This window comes from Canis lupus, chromosome 1 (genome assembly GCF_048164855.1).
Source record: "Canis lupus baileyi chromosome 1, mCanLup2.hap1, whole genome shotgun sequence".
NCBI lineage: Eukaryota > Metazoa > Chordata > Mammalia > Carnivora > Canidae > Canis > Canis lupus.
Genome location: NC_132838.1, coordinates 63,546,008 through 63,571,314, shown reverse-complemented (window position 1 = coordinate 63,571,314; position 25,307 = coordinate 63,546,008). Strand labels below are relative to the sequence as shown.

The following is a 25,307-nucleotide window of genomic DNA, read 5'->3' as shown; positions in this document are numbered from 1 at the left end:
AATTACCTGTACAATTAAATCAGATTTGAGAGTAAAATTAATATTTTGGGGGACGCCTGGGTCGCTCAGTGGTTGAGCATCTGCCTTGGGCTTAGGGCATGATCCTGGGGTCCCTGCAGGGAGCCTGCTTTTCCCTCTGCCTGTGTCTCTCCCTCTCTCTGTGTGTCTTTCATGAATAAATAAAATCTTTTTAAAAAATCCACTAATATATTGGAATTTAACTGTATACTTTGTGATTTGAAGCATATATCAGAGGAGCTTTATAACTTTGGGTAATTTGCTTAATCTACATTTTAATACATAAAGAAAAGTAATTTTATTTTTACTATTTTTTAAGGTTTTGTTTATTTATTCATGAGAAACACAGAGAGAGAGGTAGAAACATGGGCAGAGGGAGAAACAGGCTCCCTGTGGGGAGCCTAATGCCAGACTTGATCCCAGGATCCCGGGATCACAACCTAAGTTAAAGGCTGACCCTCAACCACTGAACCACCCAGGTGCCTCAAGAAATGTAATTTTATTGTGAAAAATAAGTGTATATATTATTGCAGGATTGACTGTAGATAACATGCTTCAGGAATCCAACCAGCAGCCTTTGACTCTTAAAAACAAGTTTCTAGTCTGCACAAGACCTACATGGACAAGGCTTCACAGTTTTTGGAGGAAGAGTACTGATTTGGCAATCTGATCACCATATTCTCATTCTTCTCTGCCATGGACTCCTTTGAGGCAGTGTTTTCTTATCTGGAGAAAAAGAAGTTCAGGCTAATTGATCTCTTAGGTTTCTATCAGCTCCAAAATTGTGTGCTTATTTTAAGTAAAAAGTGATAAAGTCATCCTTTAGGAAGAATGAGTAATACAATCATGGACAATTTTCTCTCCTCAAGAGTGTTTTTCTATTGAGTTCATCATTATTGCTTAGAATGTGTAGAGTATCTTGCCTTAGCACAGAATGGAAATTCTACAGATTAGTTACAAAACTAAATACACAAAAACATACAGAGACATACATACTAACCAAGAACGCATCTGACATTTTGTTCGGTGTTGGCTAAGGCCTAGGCTCTTCAGTACTGAAAACTTTTGACACCCAACTTTTGAGTTTTTCCAACGAGAAACAGAGAGATCAGCAAAGAGCTCCACCAACCTGGCCCTGAATGCCTACTGCTTGGCCCGTAGGGAAGGTTTACCAGATTAGAACTTCAGGGTCAGGTGCACTATGAGCTCTAGTACATTTAGGAAAGGACACAGGGCCTGTCTGACAACTTGCCAGGGCCAAGCTCTGTAAAAGCACAGAGCACAGCTTGCAGAATGCTGGAAAGGGACCACATGGGGTGGGCGAGAGAGACTGCTGCAGTGTTAAGTTGAGCTGAATGTTCTGGTCAGGGAAAGGTCAGAGTCTGGGCAAGTGTAGGAATAGCAGGGCCATGCCAACTCCGATGCCAAACATCAGGGCCATTCCAACTGGTGGATTCCATTTGTTTTTAATTATCAGTATACTGAAGGGACTTTTGCTTCTTGTAAATAAGGATGACAAACAAATTAAGCTCCAGCAGGTGCAACAAGCTTATTTTGTCCTGAGCTAAAACTATCCTAGCTAGCTAAGATGTTACTTGCCAAACAGAGCTGGTGACAAGAAAGGTACTTTTTTCTTCTTCCATTTGAAAACTTCTGGTTGTAGTTTCTAAGCAATGGAGTGCACAAGCAAATGCAGTTGTTGTAGCAAAGTGTTTTCTATTTTAGTGTGATTATTAAGGCAGTTACTGATGGTTGCATTGCTTTGATAAAAGAAATTTTAAAACTTGGTATCTGAGAGCTCAGTCTTGCCAAAGTTTGAAGTTTTCATCCAAGAAGCTTTAGTGGCTGTCTGCCATTTTGAACAGCTCCCTAGAGCACATGGGTCCAGCTGTTTCACTGAGCAATGTTATGGTACCATTTCTGAGGGGGATAATGAAATTCCAGCATACAGGATTGTGTCTGTAAATCAAAACTTAGACTGTGAGGAACCAGATTTTCCCCCAGGGTAACAGGAATAAGGCATTAATATGCTAATTTGAGTCTGAATTCAGCCCCCCCTTGCTCTTTTGATTTTGTTTTAATTCTTCCATTTATGCCTGTGCACACGTCAGCCAGAAAATCCTTTAGTGGAATGGACAACCAGCTGTCCGAGGTGGGTGAGGTCTGGTCCTTCACAGAAGCAGAGACGCAGATTAGGTGTTCTCCTGGGGATTTTGCCAATCAGGTTCCAAAAGCACAGCTTATCTCATACAAACTTGGTTCCCCCTAGAGAACTTTTAAAAGAGGCTTTGTGTTTGCCAAGATTCTCTTTTGGTTTTTAGCTTAATTAATAGATATCCCAAAGAATCAAAATAAGCTATTTGTGGTCATGTTTACATATAATGTCCTCTCTTTATTTTGTGAGATATTTATACTGAACTTAATAACTCAGAAACACCTAAAAGGAGTATTAAATGTGAGGAAAAATAATGTCGAGATGTTCAAAGGTGAATTTTTTTCTTTTTCTGCCTCTCACTGGGGTTTAATTATTTAAGAAATTTTGATAAACTATAAAACTTTCAGTGGCCAGAAGCAAGCAGTGCTTATAAAATCTATACCATATCGTTAATAAATAGGATTGTATTAGAAGGTGAAAGTAGTTTTCCTTAGAATATTTCAGAATTTGGCTTACTCTAAAAGAAATCTATTAAAATTCCACTATGGGGCAAACACCATGAGATGAGCCAGGGATACGAAAAAGAAATAATGTGGCATAGGCTTTGGAGTGATTTCACCTTCTAGGGAGTCAGATACATGAACAGTGGCAGTACTATCACTTAATTGTTAAAATGGAATTATGCATATGGTTCCATTGATGTGTGAACTAAGTAGAGATGAAAAAACATTTTACAGTGGAGGAGGAAAGTGAGTCAGTACTGAAAGAGCACACTGACAAGAGGAAGCGTGGGAGTAGAAATTCTAGGTGGAAGGCACAGGCAGGGAAACAGGAGGGCACACGGTGTGCATGTGGAGCTACAATCATTTTGATATAACTGGAACGTGAAGTTCAGGGGGACGTTCGTGTGGATAAGATTGGGTTGATAAGCAAATATCAAACCATCAGAGCAATAAAATAGTTTTGGATTTTACATAGCACCTACTATGTAAGAGATACCATGTGTAGGCAATGAGGGAGATACTAGCTAATATTTGTAACAGGTCAATAGTATAATCAGATTTTCTAATAGGGATTAGAAAGGTTATTCTGAAAAAATCTCAAGCTGAAGGTTCAAGGGAATAGTTAGGATATTATTATAATAATATCTGCAATAATAATGTAGCAATAAGGGCATTCTACTCCAAATATTGACGTGGTTTCTTTCCCTTTCACCTTTCCCTTCCCTTAACGGGTTAATGTCTTCTCATCTTTCACCTCCTTAAATGTGAGACACTCCCCAAGTGCACAGACTAGCTAGGTCTCTGAATGCTACCCTAAATATTTTCTTCATGGCAGTTATATCAACTGCAATTAACTACCTTTGCAGTTGTTTGTCCTACTTCCATTATTCATCAGCTTGTTGACATCACAGTGACGGGGATACAGTCTGTCTTGCCTAACAGTCTTCAGCACACAGCAGGTGCTTTCTATATTTTTGTGTAAGTCAATGACAGGAGGAGAATATAATATTGGATCAAAAAATATGTGTAAAGGTAATATTGAAGGGTGGATTGAAAGAATTTGGCAAATGAACATAAATGGAAATTAAAAGATGAATCCTGGATGACTCCCATGTTTCTAGCCTGACCATTGGACATGTCGTTAATAAGAGTTATGACTAAATTGTGGGGATAGATTTTGATTTAAATTTGAGCCCTACTATATTAATTAATTGGATCACGGCTTATAGTAAATTAAGTTTAGTTTTCTTTGAAAGGATTTGGTGTCATTCTAGTCTCATGCCAGCGTATTTTCAAAAACTTTTAGTATGGAATGCTTCTGTAGAAGGGTAACACACATAATTTATGTTGATTATACTTTGCATCGGATTCAGAAAATTATCTCTCTGTATTTCTGTTTTTATATTTTGCTGTTTTTCCCAGCATTATGCTGGGCTCCTTTGGTGCATAGCATGATAAATTTTTGAAATTTTCTACTACATTATGTTGAAGTTAAAGATTTGAAAGAGCTGAGGTGTATTCTTACATTTGCAATCAGACTTGGTTTTGGTACAAGTTTGTGCATGGATATGAAATAAAACTAGAAATAAAAAAATATAGTTTTGTTAATATTTAAACACCTAACTATGTAAAACCTCATTCTAATTAAAAAAGATTTTCAAAAGCAAAAGATAAGTTTTTGACATCAAAAATTGCCATGCAAACGTCTCATTATTTATTCTCTTTAAGTGAAAAGTATTGTCTGTTTTTTTCCAGTTGCACACAGAGAAAAAGAAAAAGTAAAAGAAAAAGAAAAATCTGAAAAGAAAGGTATGGAGTTAGTCTTACTCTTGTTCTTACACATTGGCCCCTCCTCCTTTGAATTCTTCTTCTCTACATTGGATTTTTAAAAATTATATTATGATATTTTCCTTAGAATTGAATCTATAAGGAGTCATTTCTAGGTTGAAGCAAAAAAAAAATACTTAAGACTCAAATTCTGTTACCAAATTACTTTCTAGAAATATATCTATTTTTCCCCTGGCAGTTGTGAGACTGCCTTAGCCAACAATGAGGGTATTATTTCACAGAATATTTGCCCATTTGACAGGTAAGAAAGTATACTTCATTATTTTTAACCTTCATTCTTTGATGACCTCTAGGACTGGAATTTTAACAAATTTTAATTTGTATGTATTAGTTTAGAAACTACAATGTAGACTCCTTGTTTCATACATACAGATACACTGAAAAGCTCCTGCCTTCGTCTGAGTCTTTCAGATCCCATTCCATCCTACCCAATCATACACACAATGAACCGTATTCGAGTTTTATGTGTATCTTTCAGGGCTTCAATATGTATTTATAAGATAATATAGATTATAGTTTCTTGCTGTTTTTTTATTTTTTACACAAAATTTAATGTGTCCTCTATTCTGGCTTTTATAATTCAATAATATGCCTTAGATATCTTTCCATATCGGTAAATAGGTATTTTCCTCATTTTTTAAAAAAAGTTTCATAGTACGTATGTATTTATTTACTATTTTTTTAATCATTTTTTTATTGGAGTTCAATTTGCCAACATATACCATAACACCCAGTGCTCATCCCGCCAAGTGCCCCCCTCAGTGCCCATCACCTAGTCACCCCCACCCCCCGACCACCTCCCTTTCCACCAGTTTCATAGTATTTAAATGGAGATATTTTCTTCCACTTTATCTTTAAACTGCTTATTATTTGTAGGTTGAAGGATTTAAATATGATTTTTAGTGATGTATATTTCTTATGTAACTATTCACACTCATTACAGATTTTGCCTAATAATACTTGTGCATGTCATCTGGGTATATTTTTTTGTCACTTTTTCAGATATTTTTCTCTGGTTTCATGGTTAAGGTTAGGGTTTCTGTCTTTGTGCATAGACACGTGTGAGCGCATATGTGTGTATATGCATGTGTTTGTGCTTTGATTCTTGAATTTTTATCTTTGGCTAGATACATTGATAGTTTCTTTTGACATGTTTGCTCTGAATCTTCATTCAAAGATTAATTAAATACTTACTAATATTGCCCCAAGTTTTAAAAATTAGTTTTGTATTTCACATTTAACTTTAATTCATCACAAATCCATTGCAATGTACGATGTGAAATAAAACTCTAATTTCTTTTTTTTTTCTACTCTTGTTTTAGAGTGGCTATGTCTAGGATATTTGTGCTAGATTTTAGCTGATTTCTATATCCACAATATACATAGCCTGCTGAGCTATCTTCTGTGAAACATTCCATAGCTAGACTATTTTAGAATATTTTAGGAATCAGATCATCGAAACATGTTTCAATCTTTATTTTATAATCACATCTAAAATTTCAAATTAAATACTTATTGCTTTATTAATGTTTACTTAGTGATAATAGCCACAAATTTTAATACAGCCACCTTTTTTGCTCTAGAAACAGGTGTCTATTTCCCTTCTGCTATTAATTTATGTAGAACCATTGGCATCAGGTTCGATGCACTCTGAGTGAATGAAATAATCTCATATTTCTTATGATTTTTTTTCAACTTTCCCAGTGGCTAAATATCTTTTAATAAAAAGTAGTTGAGAATTTGTTGCTACTAAATTATACATGTTACAGGGGAATTTTCAAATTGGAAAGCAGAACAAAATCGTTCATTGTAAGTGTCCTTTCATTCATTGTTAACCAATGAAAGGAGTTTGCTTTTTATGAAGTAAGTTATTTTACTGGGCTCCATGACCTTGTGTGAATTGTGCCTTTCTTAGGTTGGCATAGTGCTCCTTCAGCTAATGTTGTCCAAGCTATTACTCATAACCCCAAACGGTAGTGGAGATGGCTGTGGGGGCAGGCTGAGAGGTTGAGAGGCTCACTGGACAGGGAGGCACCTGCTCTTTCTCTAGCTCAGCAACTGCCAGGGTCACTTGGTCTTCAACGGAGCATTGTGCTTTAAGCTTTCTGTGAGGTTTGCTTTATCTCTCCAAGGTTCTGGAGAAACTATTCATCAGCTGTATTTTAAAAGAATAGTTTGTTAAATACATGTTTAGAGACATTTTTTCTTTTATAATACAAATAAAGCTGATGGATGTTAATGTTTTTATTATATAGTTGGAGAAACGGAAATAATTGGGACTCTAATTTTTTACTCCAATAATTTGGCTCTTTCCTTAACCCAACTGTTTAATTAAATCTCTTACTTTTTCATTTAATTTCCTATCACTTGTTGCATTCCCATTATTCTCTGATAAATAATACATAAATGTTGAAAAATGTATGGTGGTTTGGGAAACTACCAAACCACACACAGTTTAGTACACTTGAAAGATGACTAACCTGCACATGCTCCTTTACTTAATAAAGTTAGGAAAAAAATTCATATTGACTTATTAATTTATTACATAATGATGAAAAGGTATGATGTTTCAGGTATCATGTCAAATACTATTCAATTAAGAAGCTACACACCATCACTAATCATTTGTGATTACATTATACTTTATTGGTTGTTCTCTCCCGAACATACTATTTCTTAGGGATTATTCAGAAAAACTTTTTCATTGTCAAAATGTCTTTAGAGTGGAGGACATTTGATAAGCAGAGACCAGAAATGCTAAGCATTTTTGTTGATGCATAAGACAGTCCCTTATAGTAAGAAATTATTATTCCCCAAACGTCAATTATGTCCTGGTTGAGAAACACTGTTCTTAATCAAAGCTCTAATTCTGATTTAAATATTTATTCCAATTAATCATAAAGAGAGTATTTCTCTCTGATAAAATAGCATCTTTTGACAAGTTATCCTAAAACTGCTCTCTCTGTCTTTCCTGAAAACTTTATCTATTTAGAATAATAACTTTAAAAAGGAGAATGAGAGTAGCTTTCAAAATGCTTTCTAAATCTTTAAATTGGGCTTTATCCAGGTATTATTACATTAGTATCTTTTTACTTCTAAATCAGGCTTATTAATGTCATCGATCTTCAAAATAGTTCATGATTTTGGTGGCTATAGAAATTGAGGTAAAGAGAAAGCTTGGGCTTGAAATCTACTGAAAGTGTGTACTAATATAAAATTTTCTGTTTAAGCAACTCACAAGGAAAAAATTGAGAAAAAAGAAAAACCAGAAACAAAGACAATGGCAAAAGGTAACTTTTCCCTTTATTCCTTCTTTCTTTCCTTTGTTCATTCATTCATTCATTTGTTTGTACAATAGTTCCTTCCTTCTTAGGACGCTTCACACCCAACATGAAACCCAGTGCAGGGCTTAAACTCATAACCCTGAGATTAAGACCTGAACTGAGAACAAGAGTCAGATGCTTCACTGACTGAGCCACCCAGACGCCAACCCCCCTTCATCATTTCTATAACTAAACTATTTTTACTTGAAAATATTACATTTTGGGTGTCAGATAGCTGGGTATTATAAGTATTAAGCATTTCCTTTACACAAAAATTAATTTGGTCTTAAATTTAAAATGTAATATTTTAAAGAATAATAAAACTAAATGCTTAAAATAATAGAGCCTATGAAAATGTGAGAGGAAGATGAAGGGCTTTTCCATAGGTGATGGGAAGAATTTGTAACCCCAAGACCTTTACCACTTGCTGTTATCCTCATGGATATGTTATATTACATGCCAAAGAGGACTTTGCAGAAGTAGTTCAGGTTGATCTAAACTACGGAGATCATCCTGGATTATCCAGGTAGGCTCAGTGTAATCTTATGAACCTTTAAAGCATAGAGATGTCACAGAAGAGAAATGGAGGTTTGAAGTGCGGGAAGGATTTGTCTCCCCATTGTTGGCTTGAAAATTGAGGGGAGCACATAGACAGCTCCCCTCAATTCTGTGAGAAGAATTTTGTCAACATGTTGAATAAAGTGAATCTTCCCCAGAGCCTCCAGTAAAAAATGCAGCTCTGTTGGCAATTTGATTTCAGCCTTGTGAACCTTAAGCAGAAAACAATGGAGCCATATTGTGCCAAAACTTTTGAACTTTGGAAACTGGGAGATATTAAATGGATATTGCGGTAATAAGCAGCTAAGTTTGTGGTAATTTGCTACATATTTGGTTTATAGCTTTTGACCAGTAGTACGCTTTGAGTTAATTATAGAAGTTTCAAATTCAGGATTTTTTTTTCAAGAAGAAAGGATAATGCATATATCTTGATTGATATATTAAGCCATTGAAGACCAAAAGTGTCTTAATAATATATCCCCCCCATATCAATTAGAATATAAACACAATGTTATGTATTTTGGAGGATTACATAAATACTAAATTATAAATTTAGTTTTAAATTTTTTGACAGTTTTTTGATGTTAAAAAAAATATGGATTCTAACTGGTAGTTCAATCTTGTCTCCTAAATTTACATTTTCTTTTCCCGTTTTAAAATATAGATTTTATATGACCAGTATATTTTAGAAATCTAAATTTCAGTATTTTCAGGGGACTAATCATTTAAATGAACATTGGAGTCTACTTTCAAAATTTAACGTATTTGTCTACATGATGTACAATAGTTAAGTATTTGAGGTAGGTATGTTTTTTACTAAATATTTTCATAGGATAACCAAGTATCATTTTATTAAGATAGATGGATTATAAACTATGACTTTGTTTCCTACAAGCTAGCATGAATTTAGTCTTAAGATGAATTTTATAGCTAAAGGTATATTATTTTATCTATTTGATTCTCTTCCTTTTGACATATTTGAAAGAAAATAAATTCATATACATATGATATCTTCAAGCTGGTAAGGATGTTAGAGATCATCTCACCTAATTACCTAACTTAACAGATAAAGAAACTGACCTCCAGGGAGAAAAAACATTGTGCCTGGATCATATAACTAGTATATAATTAAACTAAGACAAAACTCCAAGTGAACTGAGCATAAGTCTAGTTTTCTTTCCAAAGATATTAAAAGTCTTCAAGCATCAATTATTCCTTTAACAAATATCTATTTAATACTGCACTAGTTAGTTATTGCTGTGAAAAAATTACCACAAATTTAGAAACTTGAGTCAATACACATTTACTGTGTCAGCTTTTGTGGATCAGAACTCTGGGCATGGGGATGCCTGGGTGGCTCAGTGGTTGAGCAGACATCTCTGCCTTTGTCTCAGTGCATGATCCCGGGCCTGGGGATGGAGCCCCACATCGGGCTCCCTGTGAGGAGCCTGCTTCTCTCTCTGCCTGTGTCTCTCCCTCTCTCTTTGTGTCTCTCATGAATAAATAAATGAAATCTTAAAAAAAAAATAATCTGGGCATGGCTTAGCTTAGTCCTATGCACTTCACAATGTCTCACAGGACTGTAGTCAATGTATTAGACAAAGCCTAACTGAAGGTTCAACTGGGGAAGGATAATTTCCAAGTTCATTTACATGACTGTTGGCAAGATTCAGTTCTTCAAGACCTGTTGAATCAGGACCTCGGTTCTTTCTGATGGTTGGAAGCCACTCAGTTCCTTGACACACGAGTCTCACTAAATAGGATAGCTGGCTTCATCAAACTTAGCAAGAAAAAAAAATCAGCTAGTAAAATAGAAATAATCTTATGTAGACCAATCCTGGAAGTCACATACTATTGGTTAGCAGCAAATTCATAGCCCAGCCTATTCAAGAGGAGAGGATTATGAATATGAATACCAGAAAGGGAGATCATGGGGGGCCATCTTGAATCAGCCTGGCCTGCCACAAATCACAAATACTTAATTTACATACTTATATTCTTATGAGGGAGATAGATGTAAATAATCTATATATGTATAAATTATGTGTGTATATACACACACAAATATAATTTCCCTTTTTATTTTATGTATGTATATATACCTTATTTAAGGAATATAGGAAATACATAGGATATGCTCTTTGTATAATGGGTAATTTGGGGGGGAAACAGAATAAGATTAATAAGATATTCATGATAGTATGTGAAAATTAACTTAGAAATAATCTATTATATTTGAGAGGTATTACCAGAAGTAAAGTGAAATCTCCTTCTAAAGACCTTGCCAAAGGTGTTCCCATGGAACACAGCACCTTTTTTTTTTTTAAGTGAGACTTTGTTTATTTTTTTGCAGAGAGAGAGAGATTGAACGATGCACAAAGAGGGGGAGTGGGAAAGGGAGAAGCAGACTCCTCCTGAGCAGGGAGCCCCACAGGGGCTTGATCTCAAGGCTCTGGGATCACGACTTTAGCTGAAGGCAGATACTTAATCAACTAAGCCATCTAGATGCCCCAACATGGCACCTTTCTTACTCTGTTTCAAGGACAGCCTGTCCAGAAGTCTGAACCACCTCAGGACTTCCTCTCTGCTACATGTGTAGGACCTCATATTCATTGTGAAAACCAGCATATTCCTATAGTTCATTAAAAATAACAAAGACAGGGAAGAAATAGAGGAAGAGATGATGGCAAGAGAAGTGAGGGGGGTAAGCCAAGTTTATGGCAGGCTGTTGAACTGGCTGGAAAATAATGATCTTCAGATATTTGTGTATTTGATGAAGTAGGGGAGGTTACTACCTATTGATCACTTTCAGAAGACGTTCTATTATTTTCACTGGTTTGTGTATATTTATATCTCCCCTCATAGGTCTTACAATACATTTTTGGTATCATCCTCAGAGCTTAATATTAATAATATTATGCAATTTAGTGTAATGGAGAAATGGGTTAGGCATTTTGGTTCTACTGCATCTACTCCCGCCTTATTAGTTGCACTATGTTCACATGGTGCATGAAAAGCAAATGACCTTTATTCCAAGATTACTCATCTGTAAAATGAGTATAAATAGTAATTGTGCTACACACCAAAATCTAAGTTCTTGGAAGATTCCAAAGAGCTCTAGGAGTGCAGGATATGAGGATTTAATATTAGAAATTCCTATGTTTTTAGTTTTCAGTGTCCAAATTCTTTGTTCACATTATTTTTACTTATCTTTACCACTTTGTTAAAGGAAGAAATAACTACAGTGGTAAATTTTTGTTTAATGAGAGAAACTGAGAAACAGAAAAGTTAAGCAGTTGACAGTTTCTTTATGAATAAGGGTTGAAATTTGTTATGTCCTAACTCCAAAGATGAATAGTATTTAGTATGTTTATTAGATGTATCTTATATACTGTTAATTCCATGGTATGAAGCTAAGGTTAAATCAAGTGCTGTCCACAAGTGAGTAGGTGTCATTTAATGTAACAAAAATTACAATTTCACACGCAAAAAGTATAAACAAAAAAACAGTTGGCAATTTTTTCAAGTTTTGTCAAGTTCATTTTAAACACATTTATATGTGCAATGTTTATTTCTATATGTGTATTATATGTACAGTGAAACGTATAGTGTTCTCTCTTGATTCAAAGTGCTAATTCAGTAAACATTTATTTTGGTGTTTTCCCTGAAAAAAAGCATTGTGCTAGACATTATGATGCTACAAAAATGATTAATATAGTTTCTATCCACAAGTTGCTCTGTCTGGTAGGGAAGAGAGATGAGGAACAATCATTTGTAATACAAGACACATAACAGGGAAAAGCAGGTATGCTTTAATAAAAGTTGAGGCAATTTGAAGCTCAGGTGAAGGAATGATTAATTCCAATGGTAGTGTGCTTCGTTGGATATGTGCTGGCCACAAAGGAATTTATATATGTGGAAAACATAAAATTGGAAGCCTGGCAATGTTTGACATATAGCAAATACATGAGATATTCAAGGAAAAGAAAGTAGTCTAGTGGAGAAAGAAACTTTTAGAAAGAATGCTATGAGAGGAGAGATAGGACGAAACCAGATCTTGCAGGGTTTTAAAAGCTATACTAACCTTTTTATCCTGCTAATCTTTAGAGCTCCTGCAACTCACTCTGAGCCCATGCCATGATCAGCTCTCTGGAAGGGTTCATTAGGTGAACCTAGGTGAATTGTGTGAGTCGGAGGTATTGTTCACATCTCAGGGGAACTTTCTTTGTAGCCAGAAACTAACAAATATTTGGTGTGAGATTCTGGAGTTATATTGATTTAAAGTAATTTGTGGAGAGCTGATGATTTCAGGCACAGAAATATAGAAAAGAGCAATAACCAGCAAAGGGGATTTAAAAGTGGTATAAAGGAAATACAAGAAAATCCCCAATTAAATATAGTTACAGAAGCCACAAAGACATTGGAAATTTTGTGGAGTAATTGAGTGATTTTTGTATGAGTTTTATGAACAAGTAACTTAGGAAAACAGGGCATAGAAAAATCTCCCTCTTTGAAGATTCTCAATAGACTTTAGCTTTGAGAAATTTCATAGTGAAAAAAAAAAAACCTGATTTAATTTAGTGTTTCCAAATTTATTTGACCATAGGAATATCCTCATAATATCGTCATAACATAGTAGCATCATCTTCCTGCAAAGTTTCCGAAGAACAGTGCTTTGGGAAGTTTGATCCATTCAAGTAAATGCAGTACCACAAATGATTTTGATTTTGTAAGCATCAGGCATTGTCATTTTCATTCTTCTCTTCATGGGACCTCGCAATATTATCTTGCATTAGTCTCAAATTATTGCTTACTATACTAAAGTCAAGAAACTTGATTATAGTATTTTCATCAAATTTTTCAACATGAGTGACAAGACCTATCCATTACATGGACAAATGACATGAGAGAGTCCACGTTGCAGTAGACATACTGTGGTGTCTAGTGATCATGTGTAGTCCCATAGAATAAATAATGTTCAATGTTAGGATCTACCTAAACAATTTCCCACGAATGTGTGCTATATTAATATTGCTTTTTGAAAAATAACTGAAAGAATCACAAACTGATTAGTTCAGATTTCTAATTCCTTCCTCCCAAATGCACAGGATATCAAATTAAGAATATGTGTGTGTAGAATATACATGCATACATGTTGTAATTAAGATATTTTTCTAATTTATAGCCCTTTCTGTTCACTAGGACATATATAGAGGTTTTAAAAGTCATTAGAATTATTATTTCTGACTTAAGCAGCAGCTAATATCTCAATTTCTGCTCTTGTTCCATCTCTTTAAAGTCATTAGAGGCTGAATGTTTCTGAGGTATCCTTTAATGGATTTTATTGTTTCATTCATATTAGTCACTACCAGTGCAAGTAATTCCACATTTATACTCTCAATAGTTATTTTTTAAAATACTATGTTCAGTTTCTTGAATGATTTTTAAGATATTTCAGCTGTGAAACAAAATGACTATAGCCTGTTAAAAAGGCTCTTTTGTATGGGCATTGCCTTTCACTGAACACGCCTGTACATTCGTCCCCTGTGTATTTCAAACGGCCTCTTGGTGATTATGCTAAGCTCTTAGCTACCCAAAAGGTAATGTTTTCATGTACAAATTAAGAAAGTGTCCAACTTGCAACTGAGCTACAACTAAGTACTCTAACCTGTCACTTTATAGACAATATAAAAGTTAGATAATAATAGTCACAAGTACGCATGTCACGGATGCTCTTCTTTCCATTGTTTTTCTTTTCTCTTTCTTTTTAAATTGTTCTTAGCAACCAATGAAAGATGAAATGCTGCACTGGTAAGTAAACAAAAATAATCCAACTTGTCTTTAATCTGTACAGAAGAGAGGAAAGCCAAGACTGAAGAGAAGATCAAAAAGGAAGTGAAAGGTGGAAAACAAGAGAAAGTGAAGCCAACAGCTGCAAAAGTCAAAGAAGTACAGAAAACACCACCTAAGGCCAAAGAGAAGGAGGGGAAAGAGACTGCGGCTGTGGCCAAGCATGAACAGAAAGGTAAACATTCAGAGGAGGTGGCCGGAGGTTCTAAGAGAACACTGGGCAAGAAGCAGATACAGTGAAATTAAAAACTCAAAAAGACCGAGATCAGACTTCAAGTGGGAATAAAAATACTGGTATAAGTGAATACACTTGAAAGGAAACGCAATATTTGGGAATTAAAATTCATTTATAGAGAGTCTAAAATGTGTTCACATATCTAAAGACGCATTCTGAAGTACTTTTAGAAGAGGATTTGAGTTAGTTATCTGAAGTTATTTGAAGGTTGAGGATAAATGTTAAATTCTTGAGGCACGAGATTTCTATTAAGAGGTAGAAAAGCAATTTTATGTTTCCTATTCTTTGGAGGACAGCAGTCCAGGAAAAATGACAATTTTCAAGGAGGTTTTTAAAGGGCATATGTTCAAACCATATAGTACAAGTATCATAAAAACTATCCGTACATTCCTGTTGCTCTCTGCAAGAGCACATAACTTAGAATGCGCATTGAATTATTAAATTCAGTTAATTTAATGAACAGGGAAGATACAGGAAAAAGAACTCTCAAGTTTCCTTGCTGGCTTCCACTGACTAAATTTATGACTTTAGAAATCTCCATATCTGACACTGTGCATCCCTACTTCACAGAAATAGAGCATTTAATATGGAGGTGGAGTATAAATTTTAAATGCTTTATGGAAAGGTGCCATAGAGACACAAAAGGGTGGAGTTTTCAGAGGGCAGCTGAGGGCTCATCTCATATCTCTGCTTCTCATTGAATCTCTTCTTCCTGATGTCTATCCCCGGCACCACGCGCTACACTGTCCTAAGGCTTCCCATTAAGAACGTGGAATCTACTATGTAGGAACTATTTCTACAAATCTTTCTTAAGGGTGTTACAAAATAGAACTTTCCTTTACTCTGGTAGTCTTGAATAATTATATTTGAGGACTAAAACTGAGGGATGGTTTCTATGAGATTTTCATTAAAAATTTTGAAAACTTTACTACTGAGTAACCTATTTGGATGGTGAAACTGAAGATAATTTTCACCATCAGAAGACACAAGACATGAAATTTGAAATCCATACTTTTTTTTTTAGATTCCACATGTAAGTGAGATCATGTGGTATTTGTCTTTGCAATCCTCTCTTGTATTTTTTCTTTGAATCACTTTTTTCCCTTGAATTCACAAGTCATATTTATAAATTTCGATTTGACAAAGGATGTATATTTTTGAGACTATATTTTAAAAAGGAAAGGAAGGAAAAAAGAAAAAAACGCCTGTCTCTCTTTTTTGTCAATCACAAAATTTTGAAATAAATAAACATCGCCTAAATGGAAAACTCTGTGGATCGCCGAAAAAGAGTGGGATTAAAACTTTGGAGCCCTAAAACTTTTATTCAATTGTAAAAATGATTATATTGCATCGAAAAAATTAAAAATATTGATCATTACTTATTACCTCTCTTAAAACCGTATGTTATTTCTGAAATATTTTGGGTAGAAAAAGAGCTATAGTAAATAAAGGGAATATTTCAAACTGACGATTTTACTGTGATAGAAAACAGGAAAACTAATCTTCTGACTCACTGATATATGTATTTAAAATGATTATCAGGGTCCTAAAATACTTTGCATTTTAGATTGCTCTTTAAAGATGAAAATAATCACATGAAACCAGCTGAAAAGTACCAAATATATTTTTATTTTTTGTTCATAAATACAGGATATAAAAATTCATGCCACTTATATACAGGGGTATCACAATACTTATCTAGTAACTGGAACATGCATAAACCTTTTGATGTCCATTTTTAGTATCTTTAGGTTTTTTTGTGGGGGGAGCACATTTTATTGATAAAGACACATCTCTGGAACATTTTAAAATAATGTCTATTTTCTAGGTCACATATATTGTATTTCATTCATATCAGTAATCAGAATTATGCAAGATATCATTCTATTACCATTTTCATTTTCAATCTGTTTTCATTTCTACATAAAGAGCTATTTATCTATTAAAAGGACATTCAAATATCACTGAAAGTAAGAAACAAAAGCACAAATGTGATTTTCTCAGCTAAGTAAATGCATTTACTAAAGTAAGCCTCCCTAATAAAACAGCTACCGTCAATTAAATCATTAGGTAAATAATCAAAACCTTACTACTAATTGCTGGTTAGACAGAAATATTTTTTAAATTAAGCAAAGATTTAAGAATATTTACTTATTAAAAAAACCTGATCACATTATGTTTTCACCTAAGCACAATAAACGAAGATGCAGTCTTTCTTAAATGATCTATTTAGGGGGTGGCTTTGAATTTGAGACTCTTGTATTGATGATGTAGTAAAATAGTTGAGTAAATTCTCCTTTGGGCAAGGGATTAGTTATTTGCTTAGCTTAAGTTAGTCTTGATGAATTTGAGTCCTTTTCAAATAGCTTTCTAAATAAATAGTGCCTATAGGTCTTTCCCTGGAAATAGATTTTTACATTTAGCACTCACACATATTGTAAATTTTTAAATTATATAGTATACACGAAAATGTATTCACATGTAGTTACTCAATATTACATATTTATAAACATTATATTTTCATGTAAAACATTGGGAATCAGACCCATAGGTGTGTACATGCCTACCATAAACTTATACATCCACTTACGTACCACATAATCTAGTTTTTATGGACCAATCTATTTAAAGTAGGGTAAGAAGGTTGGCATGTTCAGGCATTGATCTCTGATTTTCTGATGCCCTATGACAAATCTATGGGGAAGGAGAAAACCAAACCTCCCCACTGCTATACTCATTCTTTCTTTTCTTTCCCCTCCACTGCCTCTTTCTCCCTTTCCTACTCCTCCTCTCCCTCCTCCTCCTCCTCTTCTTCCTACTTCTTCATCTTCTTCTTTTCAACAACTATCTGAATATTTGTGGCAGGCGGAGAGAATATAGCTGATATGAAACTCCCATAGAGCACCAGAGTACACATGCCTCATGCTCATAAAAGGTTTTTTAAAATTTCCCTTCTGCTGACATTCTGCACCTAGAATGCATTTTCTCTCAGCTGCCACTCCACAGGGAACATGGCAGGAACATGACATCCAGGACTGCTCCTTGGGGAGGGGAGAAATTGTTAGCATGTGTTTATTCCTAGGAGATGTTCATTTGGTGGGAAAAAAAATTTAACAAATGGTGACCACCTATGAAATTATATGAATTATTATATATGAATTATCATCACAAAACTATGAAAGTTAGCATAATAGAACAGTTCTTTAGGAAAATTTTCCCCGTTTAATGTTTGAGTTGCATTTAAAGAAGCAAATCAGAAAGGCTTGGTTTTGCTTTATCCTTAGACAGGTGAAGCAGACACACTGGAGGCTGCCTGACATATACTTGCCTAGAATTCTTGCACATTGTTTAGGTCAACACTCAGGACAGATGGAAATAGGCATCCTCATTTAAAATATTTGAAAATTCTTAATTTAAATATTGTAAAAGTCCTCTCATTTTCCTATTGGCGTCATTAGAATGCAACATCATAGTATCACTCAAAACAGAAACGATCTAAGTATTGTAATTCAATTTTCTAGATTAAAAAACTAAACTTTTTTTAATTAATAAAGAATTTTGGGGGCACCTGGGTGGCTCAGTCAGGTAAGCACCTGCCTTCGGCTCTGGTCATGATTCTGGAGTCCTGGGATGTGGCCCCACATCAGGCTCCCTGCTTGATGGGAAGCCTGCTTCTCCCTCTCCTTCTGCAGCTTCCCCTGCTTGTGCTTCCTTTCTTTCTTTCTCTCTCTCTCTTTCAAATCAATCAATCTTTTAAAAAATAAATTTTCTTTCTTAAATTGGAAGCACAGAGGATTATTGATGCATTAATTAAATGAATGACTTTTGGAGCCAGAAAATGTTGGTGAAATAAATGCAAGCATTTTACTTTGGTAATAATTTAACATAGAGGCTAAAGAGTTTCATTACACTGTCAGCATTCAGTTAAAAAAAAAAACAAACTCTGAAGCATGAAGACTTTAGTTAATTCAACATACTATTCCATATGCTATGTGTTCAAATATGCCATCACAACTTGCCACTTGCACAATGCAGAGATCATTATTTCATTTTGGGCGATTACCCAAACCCTGCAAATTCCAGATAGTCCCTGCATTCTCAACTTCTTACATGCACATATTCTGAAGGCGATTGTGTCACTAGGAATCACTGTGAAAGAAAAAAAAAAAAAACTGATGGATTTTTAGATCGATGATTCTGAAATATAGTCTAGTTAGGTCTTCTGAGGAGTTTGTTAAAAATGCATATTCTAGGAGTTAGACCCTGGAATTAGAACACATGCCTTGTCTGCTTGATATTTAAATTGCCCTTTGAGAACTACTTCTAAATTGTAGGAAGGACAAATCTAAAAAGAATATTGTCACTTAAGGTACTGAAACAAAGGGAGAAGTTTGAACATTTCAGGAAGTCTACCCTTGCTCCACCTCAAATTTGCCATGTAAAGGAAATACACTTTTTCATTTTGCTGTATCTTAGAGCCAAATCTCCTATTCCAGAATTTTGCTCGACAAAACAGGTCTGTCCAGAAAAGAGAAAATATTTTCTATGTTAACCTTAATTCTCTCCTGTGCCACAGGGTTTGTGTGTCGTGGTTTTAGAAACCCTGGCTGTTACCACGGGTATATCCAGGAACAAATAGATTCCTGGATTTGAACTGAGAACCAGCCTCCCGCCAACTCCCACCTCACCTATGGGAAAATGTGCTGTAATTCAAGAACCAACACACATGCAAATCCTTGAAACTTTATGAGTTTTGGCTTACTCATATTTAGGTACTAATGAAAAGGATTATATGTTTACATTTACTGCAATAACTACATTTATTTGTTTGAAGACTGGCAGAGTTTCGTAATAAAATGGATTACTCTAAAATACTGCTAATACTCTAAAGAAATAGGGTTTACAAAAATCACTGTATGTGTGTTTATTATACAGTAATAAGTTTTATTATTTCCCATGTTTGATATACTTAATTTCAAGCACTTAAGGGTGTGTCATGTTATGTAAATTGAATAAACTCTTGGTCCTAGAGCTGCCTTTGGATTTGTTAGATTCATGAAATGCCTATTTAGAAGGTAAATCATCTTGAACAAGATTAATTTCATAATAAGCAAGTTTTAAAGAAGACCTGGCAAAACTTATGGAATAATTCACCCACTGAAATTTGTGTCGGAATGACCTCAGCAGAATGTAATGTTCTGCAAAAATTGAAAGTTCACCGCAATGGCTTTGATTTAGAGGGAAAATAAAGAAAAAACAAACAAACTGAAATCATTTGACTAAGTTTGCCCAAAGTGCTCAAATCCCTTTTCTTTAAAACTTTTTTCATAGACCATAGGCTAGTCAAGATCACAAGATATCTTCAATGGCGACTACTCAATTAATGAGCTTAGCAATGACATCGTTTGATGCTGAAAGTCTGTTCTCCTGCACATACTCTTCTAGTTGGGGAGCATTTCCATGCAGAACCCCTAACACCTTGCAAAGGAGTTAGCCTTCCTGCTTGCCTTTTCAAGAAGATATTCTACAGCTCCATTTAGACACTTAGCAGAAGGGCTTGCAATGAATAATTGGTAAAGTGCTCCAAGTTGGAAATAATTTCCTCTTTCAAAACTTCTGGTTCATTATTGGAAGTGTATATAGGAATCGCAAGAAAAAGTGCTCTAATATGATGACTACTGTAATGAGTTTGATGAAAAGTGTTTTGATCTAAACAAACAAACAAACAAACAACCCAGCAACAACAACTGTGTGATATTACCCTGAAGTAGTCTGTGCAGTTTTTTAAGGTTATTTCTTATGTATGGAAGAAATAGAATTTTACATTTATTACATCTTTTTTCCCCTGTGTGTTCATATGAGTGCAAATTATTCCTTCACGGAAAATATTGTAGTAACTGAAATAGAATTGTGCTATTTTGTTTGTTTTGTGAAGCCATTTCTCTTTAGGAAAAAAAAATGGTTTTGATGACATTTTTTCATTGCTCTTTTTCTTTCCACTCCATCAGATCAGTATGCATTCTGTCGATATATGATTGACATGTTTGTCCATGGGGATTTAAGACCAGGTATTCCAAAAAAAATTTTTGTGCTTGTCTGTTCTAATAGTCTTTGTCTCTGAGACAGTTGGGTTTTTTGTGTGTGTGTGCACTAAACTGTATTTTCATTTAAAAAAAATTGCATAATGCATGTGTAGATCTAGAATAAAGCCAGTAAAAAAGCAGAAGTAATAACTGGCATTAGGGCCTTTAATTTTACCGCATGGCCTATTGCAAATGAAGTTGTCTGAAAGCTAAAAAAAATATGCTAATATCTTCATCTACAAAAAATGCTAATATCTTTAATAATATCTTGGAGCAAAGAGGTGAATCATCTTATTTTATTTCGAGTAAACTTATAAGGCCGCCGACAATAAAAGTATCCCTTTTTTTTTTCAGTAGTGAAAAATATTCATATTAAATCCATCAGAATTCAAATATTTAATTTGTTTCAAAATTTTTTTTTTCTCACATGAACCAAGATTAGCCACTCCAGGGATCTACTATTGATGGAAATAGTCAACCTGGGAGTTAATAGTTAACACAATGGGGAAGTATTTTTACTGAAAGCAATTTATCTCTCATCTCTCCTATCTTTTTTAATTGTTGCCTAGAGTGTAACAAGGGATTCTTTACTAATATCTTAACTAAGAATGAATGACTCCATTGCTTATACTTGGCCTTTTGCAGATTTAAAGACTGATAAGAACTATGTTATATTTGGGGGAACAATTCTAAGAAGATGGTATTGTTAAGGAAGGAGATAATTTACATTAGAATAATTGAAGCTCATTGTTTAAAGCAAATTATATTTTGGCTCTAAACTATTTTGATGGAAATTTCTCCAAACTTTATGACTACATTTATGCATGTATTGGTAAATTGGCATCATCATATTTAAAACAAGTATATAACACATTTAGCTCCTAGGAAATTTGAAGATTATGAGAATTTTGGCTCTCAGGAAAATTGAGTTAATTCTCATAATTTATTCAGGTGAATTTCCACTCCCTCCTCTTCTTCAGTTTTTAAATCCTTTTACTCTTTTTTTGTTTACTTTCTTATGAGTTAGAAACTGAAATGAAAGGGAAATCATTGAAAAGTATGGTGACTCAGTTAGAATGATGACTCATTTGGGAAAAATGATTGCTAACATACGTGTATAAAAGCATAGTAAAATTAAATGGAAACATTCAGGAAACTAATTTAATAATATAGTGAAAAAAGAGGGCTTTGGACGTAAATACGGGTGTAATGCTAGACCCCATCCTTTTCTAGCATTGTACCAAAAGCAAATCATTGAACCCCACCTCGTCTTCAGTGTCCTTACATTGAGGTCAGAGTCACAACCTTGCTAATTTGTTGACCAAGCATATAAATAGATACATAAAATACTATTATTCTAACTTTATTCTTTAAATCGTTCAATTTAGCACAGCCTGTCTGCGTGAGTACCCCACATGAAAGAAACTTAACATTAGTGACTCTCGCTCTCTCTACAACATTAAGTCAATTTTAGGTAACAGATTTACTGACAAGTTTATTTAACTGTGATGGTTTTAAAAAGTTATATTCTACACATATTTTGCTTCGAAAAGATCAATTATTTCCTTGTAATGCAACATGAATCTATATTACTAATGAGCACGAGTTTTTAAATGCCATTGCTTGAGGAAAATAATGTTTTCATTGTGCTCCCCAAACTATTCATAGAGCTACTAAACTGATCATAGAATGCAGTTTCTAGGAAAATTACAGGACAGAGGGAACCATACATTGTTCCCTCAAAGTCTTCTCAAAGTCAATGACTTTGACTTCTCAAAGTCAATGAGAGATGCTAAGAGTTTAACAGTCACAGCTAATAATTTCTTTCCAAAAATTCAACAACAAATGAGGATCAGAAGGAACAGTGAAACCATCTCTGCCTGAGTTAAGGAGAATTCTGTTATTAATCATACAGGAAAACTCTTCTAATATCCCATGTGAACATTTTCTAAATAGGCATGAGTTTAGATCTGTAGCACTATCTGATATTCTAACTCCTGGAAATCATTACCAAGTGCTATGGGATTATATTTCGTACTAGCAGTTATTACCTTTCTAACCGCCTTTCTAATTTATTTCTTCTACCTACATTCATGATTTTGAAGGCTTATTGCTATAATATCTAAGAAATACAGGAATATGTAGATCAGTATTTTGGGGGAAATTCTGTATTTTAGTCTTTCAGGGGGTGGAAAGGAAGAAGTTGGAGAAGGGAAAAAAAAAACCTATATGGTATGCCTATTGTTTCATGTAACAAATTCCATGAACCTTCATAAGTGCACAGAAGGAAAATTTATATTACTTTTGTTGGTGACACAGTACAGAGAGCATTAAATATGGCCTGCGTTTTGAAAAATAAGGAATGAGAAACAAGATTTTATCTGGGTACATTAATTTAGAGAAAATGCAAGTGATACGACTCTGACTCTGACTGACAATTAGAGAATGAAACAATTCCTGCCAAGTTTATTGCTCTGCGTGTATCCAGTATTTATAAAACATTTGTGCTTCCATCTGTTTCTGTTTGGGATTAGTAGAACACCTGTTATTGTTTAGCTAGAGTTCATTATTAATTATTGGTAATGAATTTTTTAATCTATAATTTGATTTTTCTCTTTGGGATAAAGAACTTCCCTTATATAATGTTGCCACACCCTCAAAAGTAGCCCAAATTACAGTTGCGATTTGGAAAACCTTATTAATGAAATGTACTGACACTATGACATTAGTCTCAAGGTTTGCCTTTTATCCCATTAAATAAAATACTTCTAACAACGATAGTCTTACCAATTTTTTTAGCTAAGAAATACCTGAAAATGAACTGAATTGCTCTTTTTGAATCTCCGTAGTGAATATGCACTATCTTACGGTCAGTAACAATCCCCACCTCAATTATGAGGACCATCTTAATAAGCCAACATTAAATGTATGGATCGTATCATTTTGTTGAATCTAATTAAAATTCACCTGCACTGACTCACTCTATATTAAATTGGAAAATCAAGAAAATTCTATTTAAACCTAGAAAGTGAGTATATTCTACTAAGGCTGGCCCTGTGGGCAACTGGAGTAGATGTATATGTACAATGTATAATTTTAGGGGTGTTATGGATACTGAAATGCTCCCCTCTCTAAAAATATTCTCTCTACTGCTCTTAAATGATCTAACAACTCTGCCATTAGATCTCTTGATTGTGTACATGGTCAATGTTATAGAAAATGTTTTGAATAGTCCCTAAACTGCCTTAGGGAAAAGAAGAGGAAGGAAAGAGTGAGGAGGGAAGGGAGGACGACCCACCTGTTTTCCTAAGGTGGCTCTCCTGAGGCTGATGATTCACACTTTTTAGTATTAAATAGTCTAGTTGTCATTTTCTTACGAGACAACTAAGGAAACCAGTCAAGGCAGATATAGTAGCTACATAGAGACTCAATTTACAGAGTTTCATACTTTTTGTTTTGTTTGTTTTGCTTTTAGAAATTGATAGTACTGAAGGTCAAGATAAATGATTTCAGATTTATTCATCTTTATCAACCTTCCAGTAACTCCAATTTCCTTTTCAATACTTTGCTGCTAAGCACATTTTTCTTAAGTGATAGCCATACTCATAATTTCATTCATTTACATAGACTCTAAAAGAACCATGGTGATCTTGCTAGGCATTTTCACATTTCCTCTTCATCAAGTTCCCCTGGGCCAAATGAATTGCATGTATTGCTGGGCAAAGTCAACTGAGTTAGGCAAGAGATAAATTTCAATAAGGAAAAAAAAAAATCACATGGCTCACAGACCTCTGCATATTTACTATAGATAAGGAAATCAATTTAAATGTCCAGTACAGGAACCAGGCCTCCTGTACTTTTGCTTAGTCATTTTAATACTTTTCTTCAGCTCTTCATCTCTGTATGAAAAAAAAATTGTAATCATAAAGCCATTACGATTAAAGTTCAATACCAGTTAAAGTTTATCCCTTAGAAGTTATCCCAACCATTGAAATTCCACCTGCTGTCTGACTTTTACTTGAGCCAGGAATTTATGTCAAGGTAATTTATTCCACTTTCTGTGTCATTTGCTCTCTTAAAATTGAAGGTATTCACCTATCAAAATCTTCTCTGACTATAATAAGGTATTCTTTGGCAGCTCGTATTCCAATTCTATGGGTTTTAAGTCCACAGCTAGAAAGAGCCTCAAGGAATAAGTTAGTACTCCTATTTTATTAAGATCCTTTTCTTGAACTTTAGTTGTGCCTAACTGCATTTTTGGTTTGATCCTGCTGAGAAGAGGTCAAATGTAATTGCATTATAGTCACTGTTATTTAACGGTTTAATCTAATGTATTTCAGAGCTCAATTGGCTGTACTGGAAAAGACTAGGTAAGAGTCAGCCTTACTTTACTTTTCTCTAAAAAAGTACTGTTCCATAAAAACATACTTACTGTAGTTTGAACATCTAATTATCTTCACAAAATAAAAGCTTTGGGAGTTTTGATGTTAACTCAATAAATATTTGTTGAATCCCCTTAGCAAGCTGATAGCCTAGAAAAGAGATAAGACATAGCATAAATAACTTTATAACCAAGGATAAGTTAATTAGTGCAATAGAGGTTTAGAAAGTGTACATGCTCATCTCAATATACTAAGAACAAACAATAGTTATCTCCACTTACCACTTGGACCTCTCAATGTTTTTTAATATTTTGAATCATTTTAAAAAATGGGTCATAGAAGTAAGGATAAA

At 34.3% G+C, this 25,307-nt stretch overlaps 1 protein-coding gene and 1 long non-coding RNA gene across 30 annotated transcripts in view; one reads left to right on the top strand and one right to left on the bottom strand.

Annotated features, from left to right (window-relative positions):
• The window catches only part of TRDN (triadin), a 362,263-nt gene that overhangs the window by 102,632 nt on the left and 234,324 nt on the right, over positions 1 to 25,307 (top strand). For 17 of the 19 annotated variants that reach the window (XM_072832631.1, XM_072832729.1, XM_072832719.1 and 14 more), the window contains exons 6-9: positions 4,432 to 4,485; positions 7,755 to 7,814; positions 14,260 to 14,430; positions 20,499 to 20,558. In XM_072832631.1, the coding sequence (XP_072688732.1) occupies positions 4,432 to 4,485; positions 7,755 to 7,814; positions 14,260 to 14,430; positions 20,499 to 20,558 (345 nt within the window). The remainder of the gene's footprint in view (positions 1 to 4,431; positions 4,486 to 7,754; positions 7,815 to 14,259; positions 14,431 to 20,498; positions 20,559 to 25,307) is intronic. The other 2 variants (XM_072832697.1, XM_072832736.1) reach the window with 1 other exon arrangement.
• The window catches only part of LOC140636916 (uncharacterized), a 46,135-nt gene continuing 36,924 nt past the window's right edge, over positions 16,097 to 25,307 (bottom strand). For 7 of the 11 annotated variants that reach the window (XR_012034182.1, XR_012034179.1, XR_012034162.1 and 4 more), the window contains 2 exons: positions 25,006 to 25,105; positions 16,097 to 24,472 (listed from right to left, as the gene is read on the bottom strand). This is a non-coding gene — a long non-coding RNA (uncharacterized lncRNA). The remainder of the gene's footprint in view (positions 24,473 to 25,005; positions 25,106 to 25,307) is intronic. The other 4 variants (XR_012034168.1, XR_012034173.1, XR_012034175.1 and 1 more) reach the window with 2 other exon arrangements.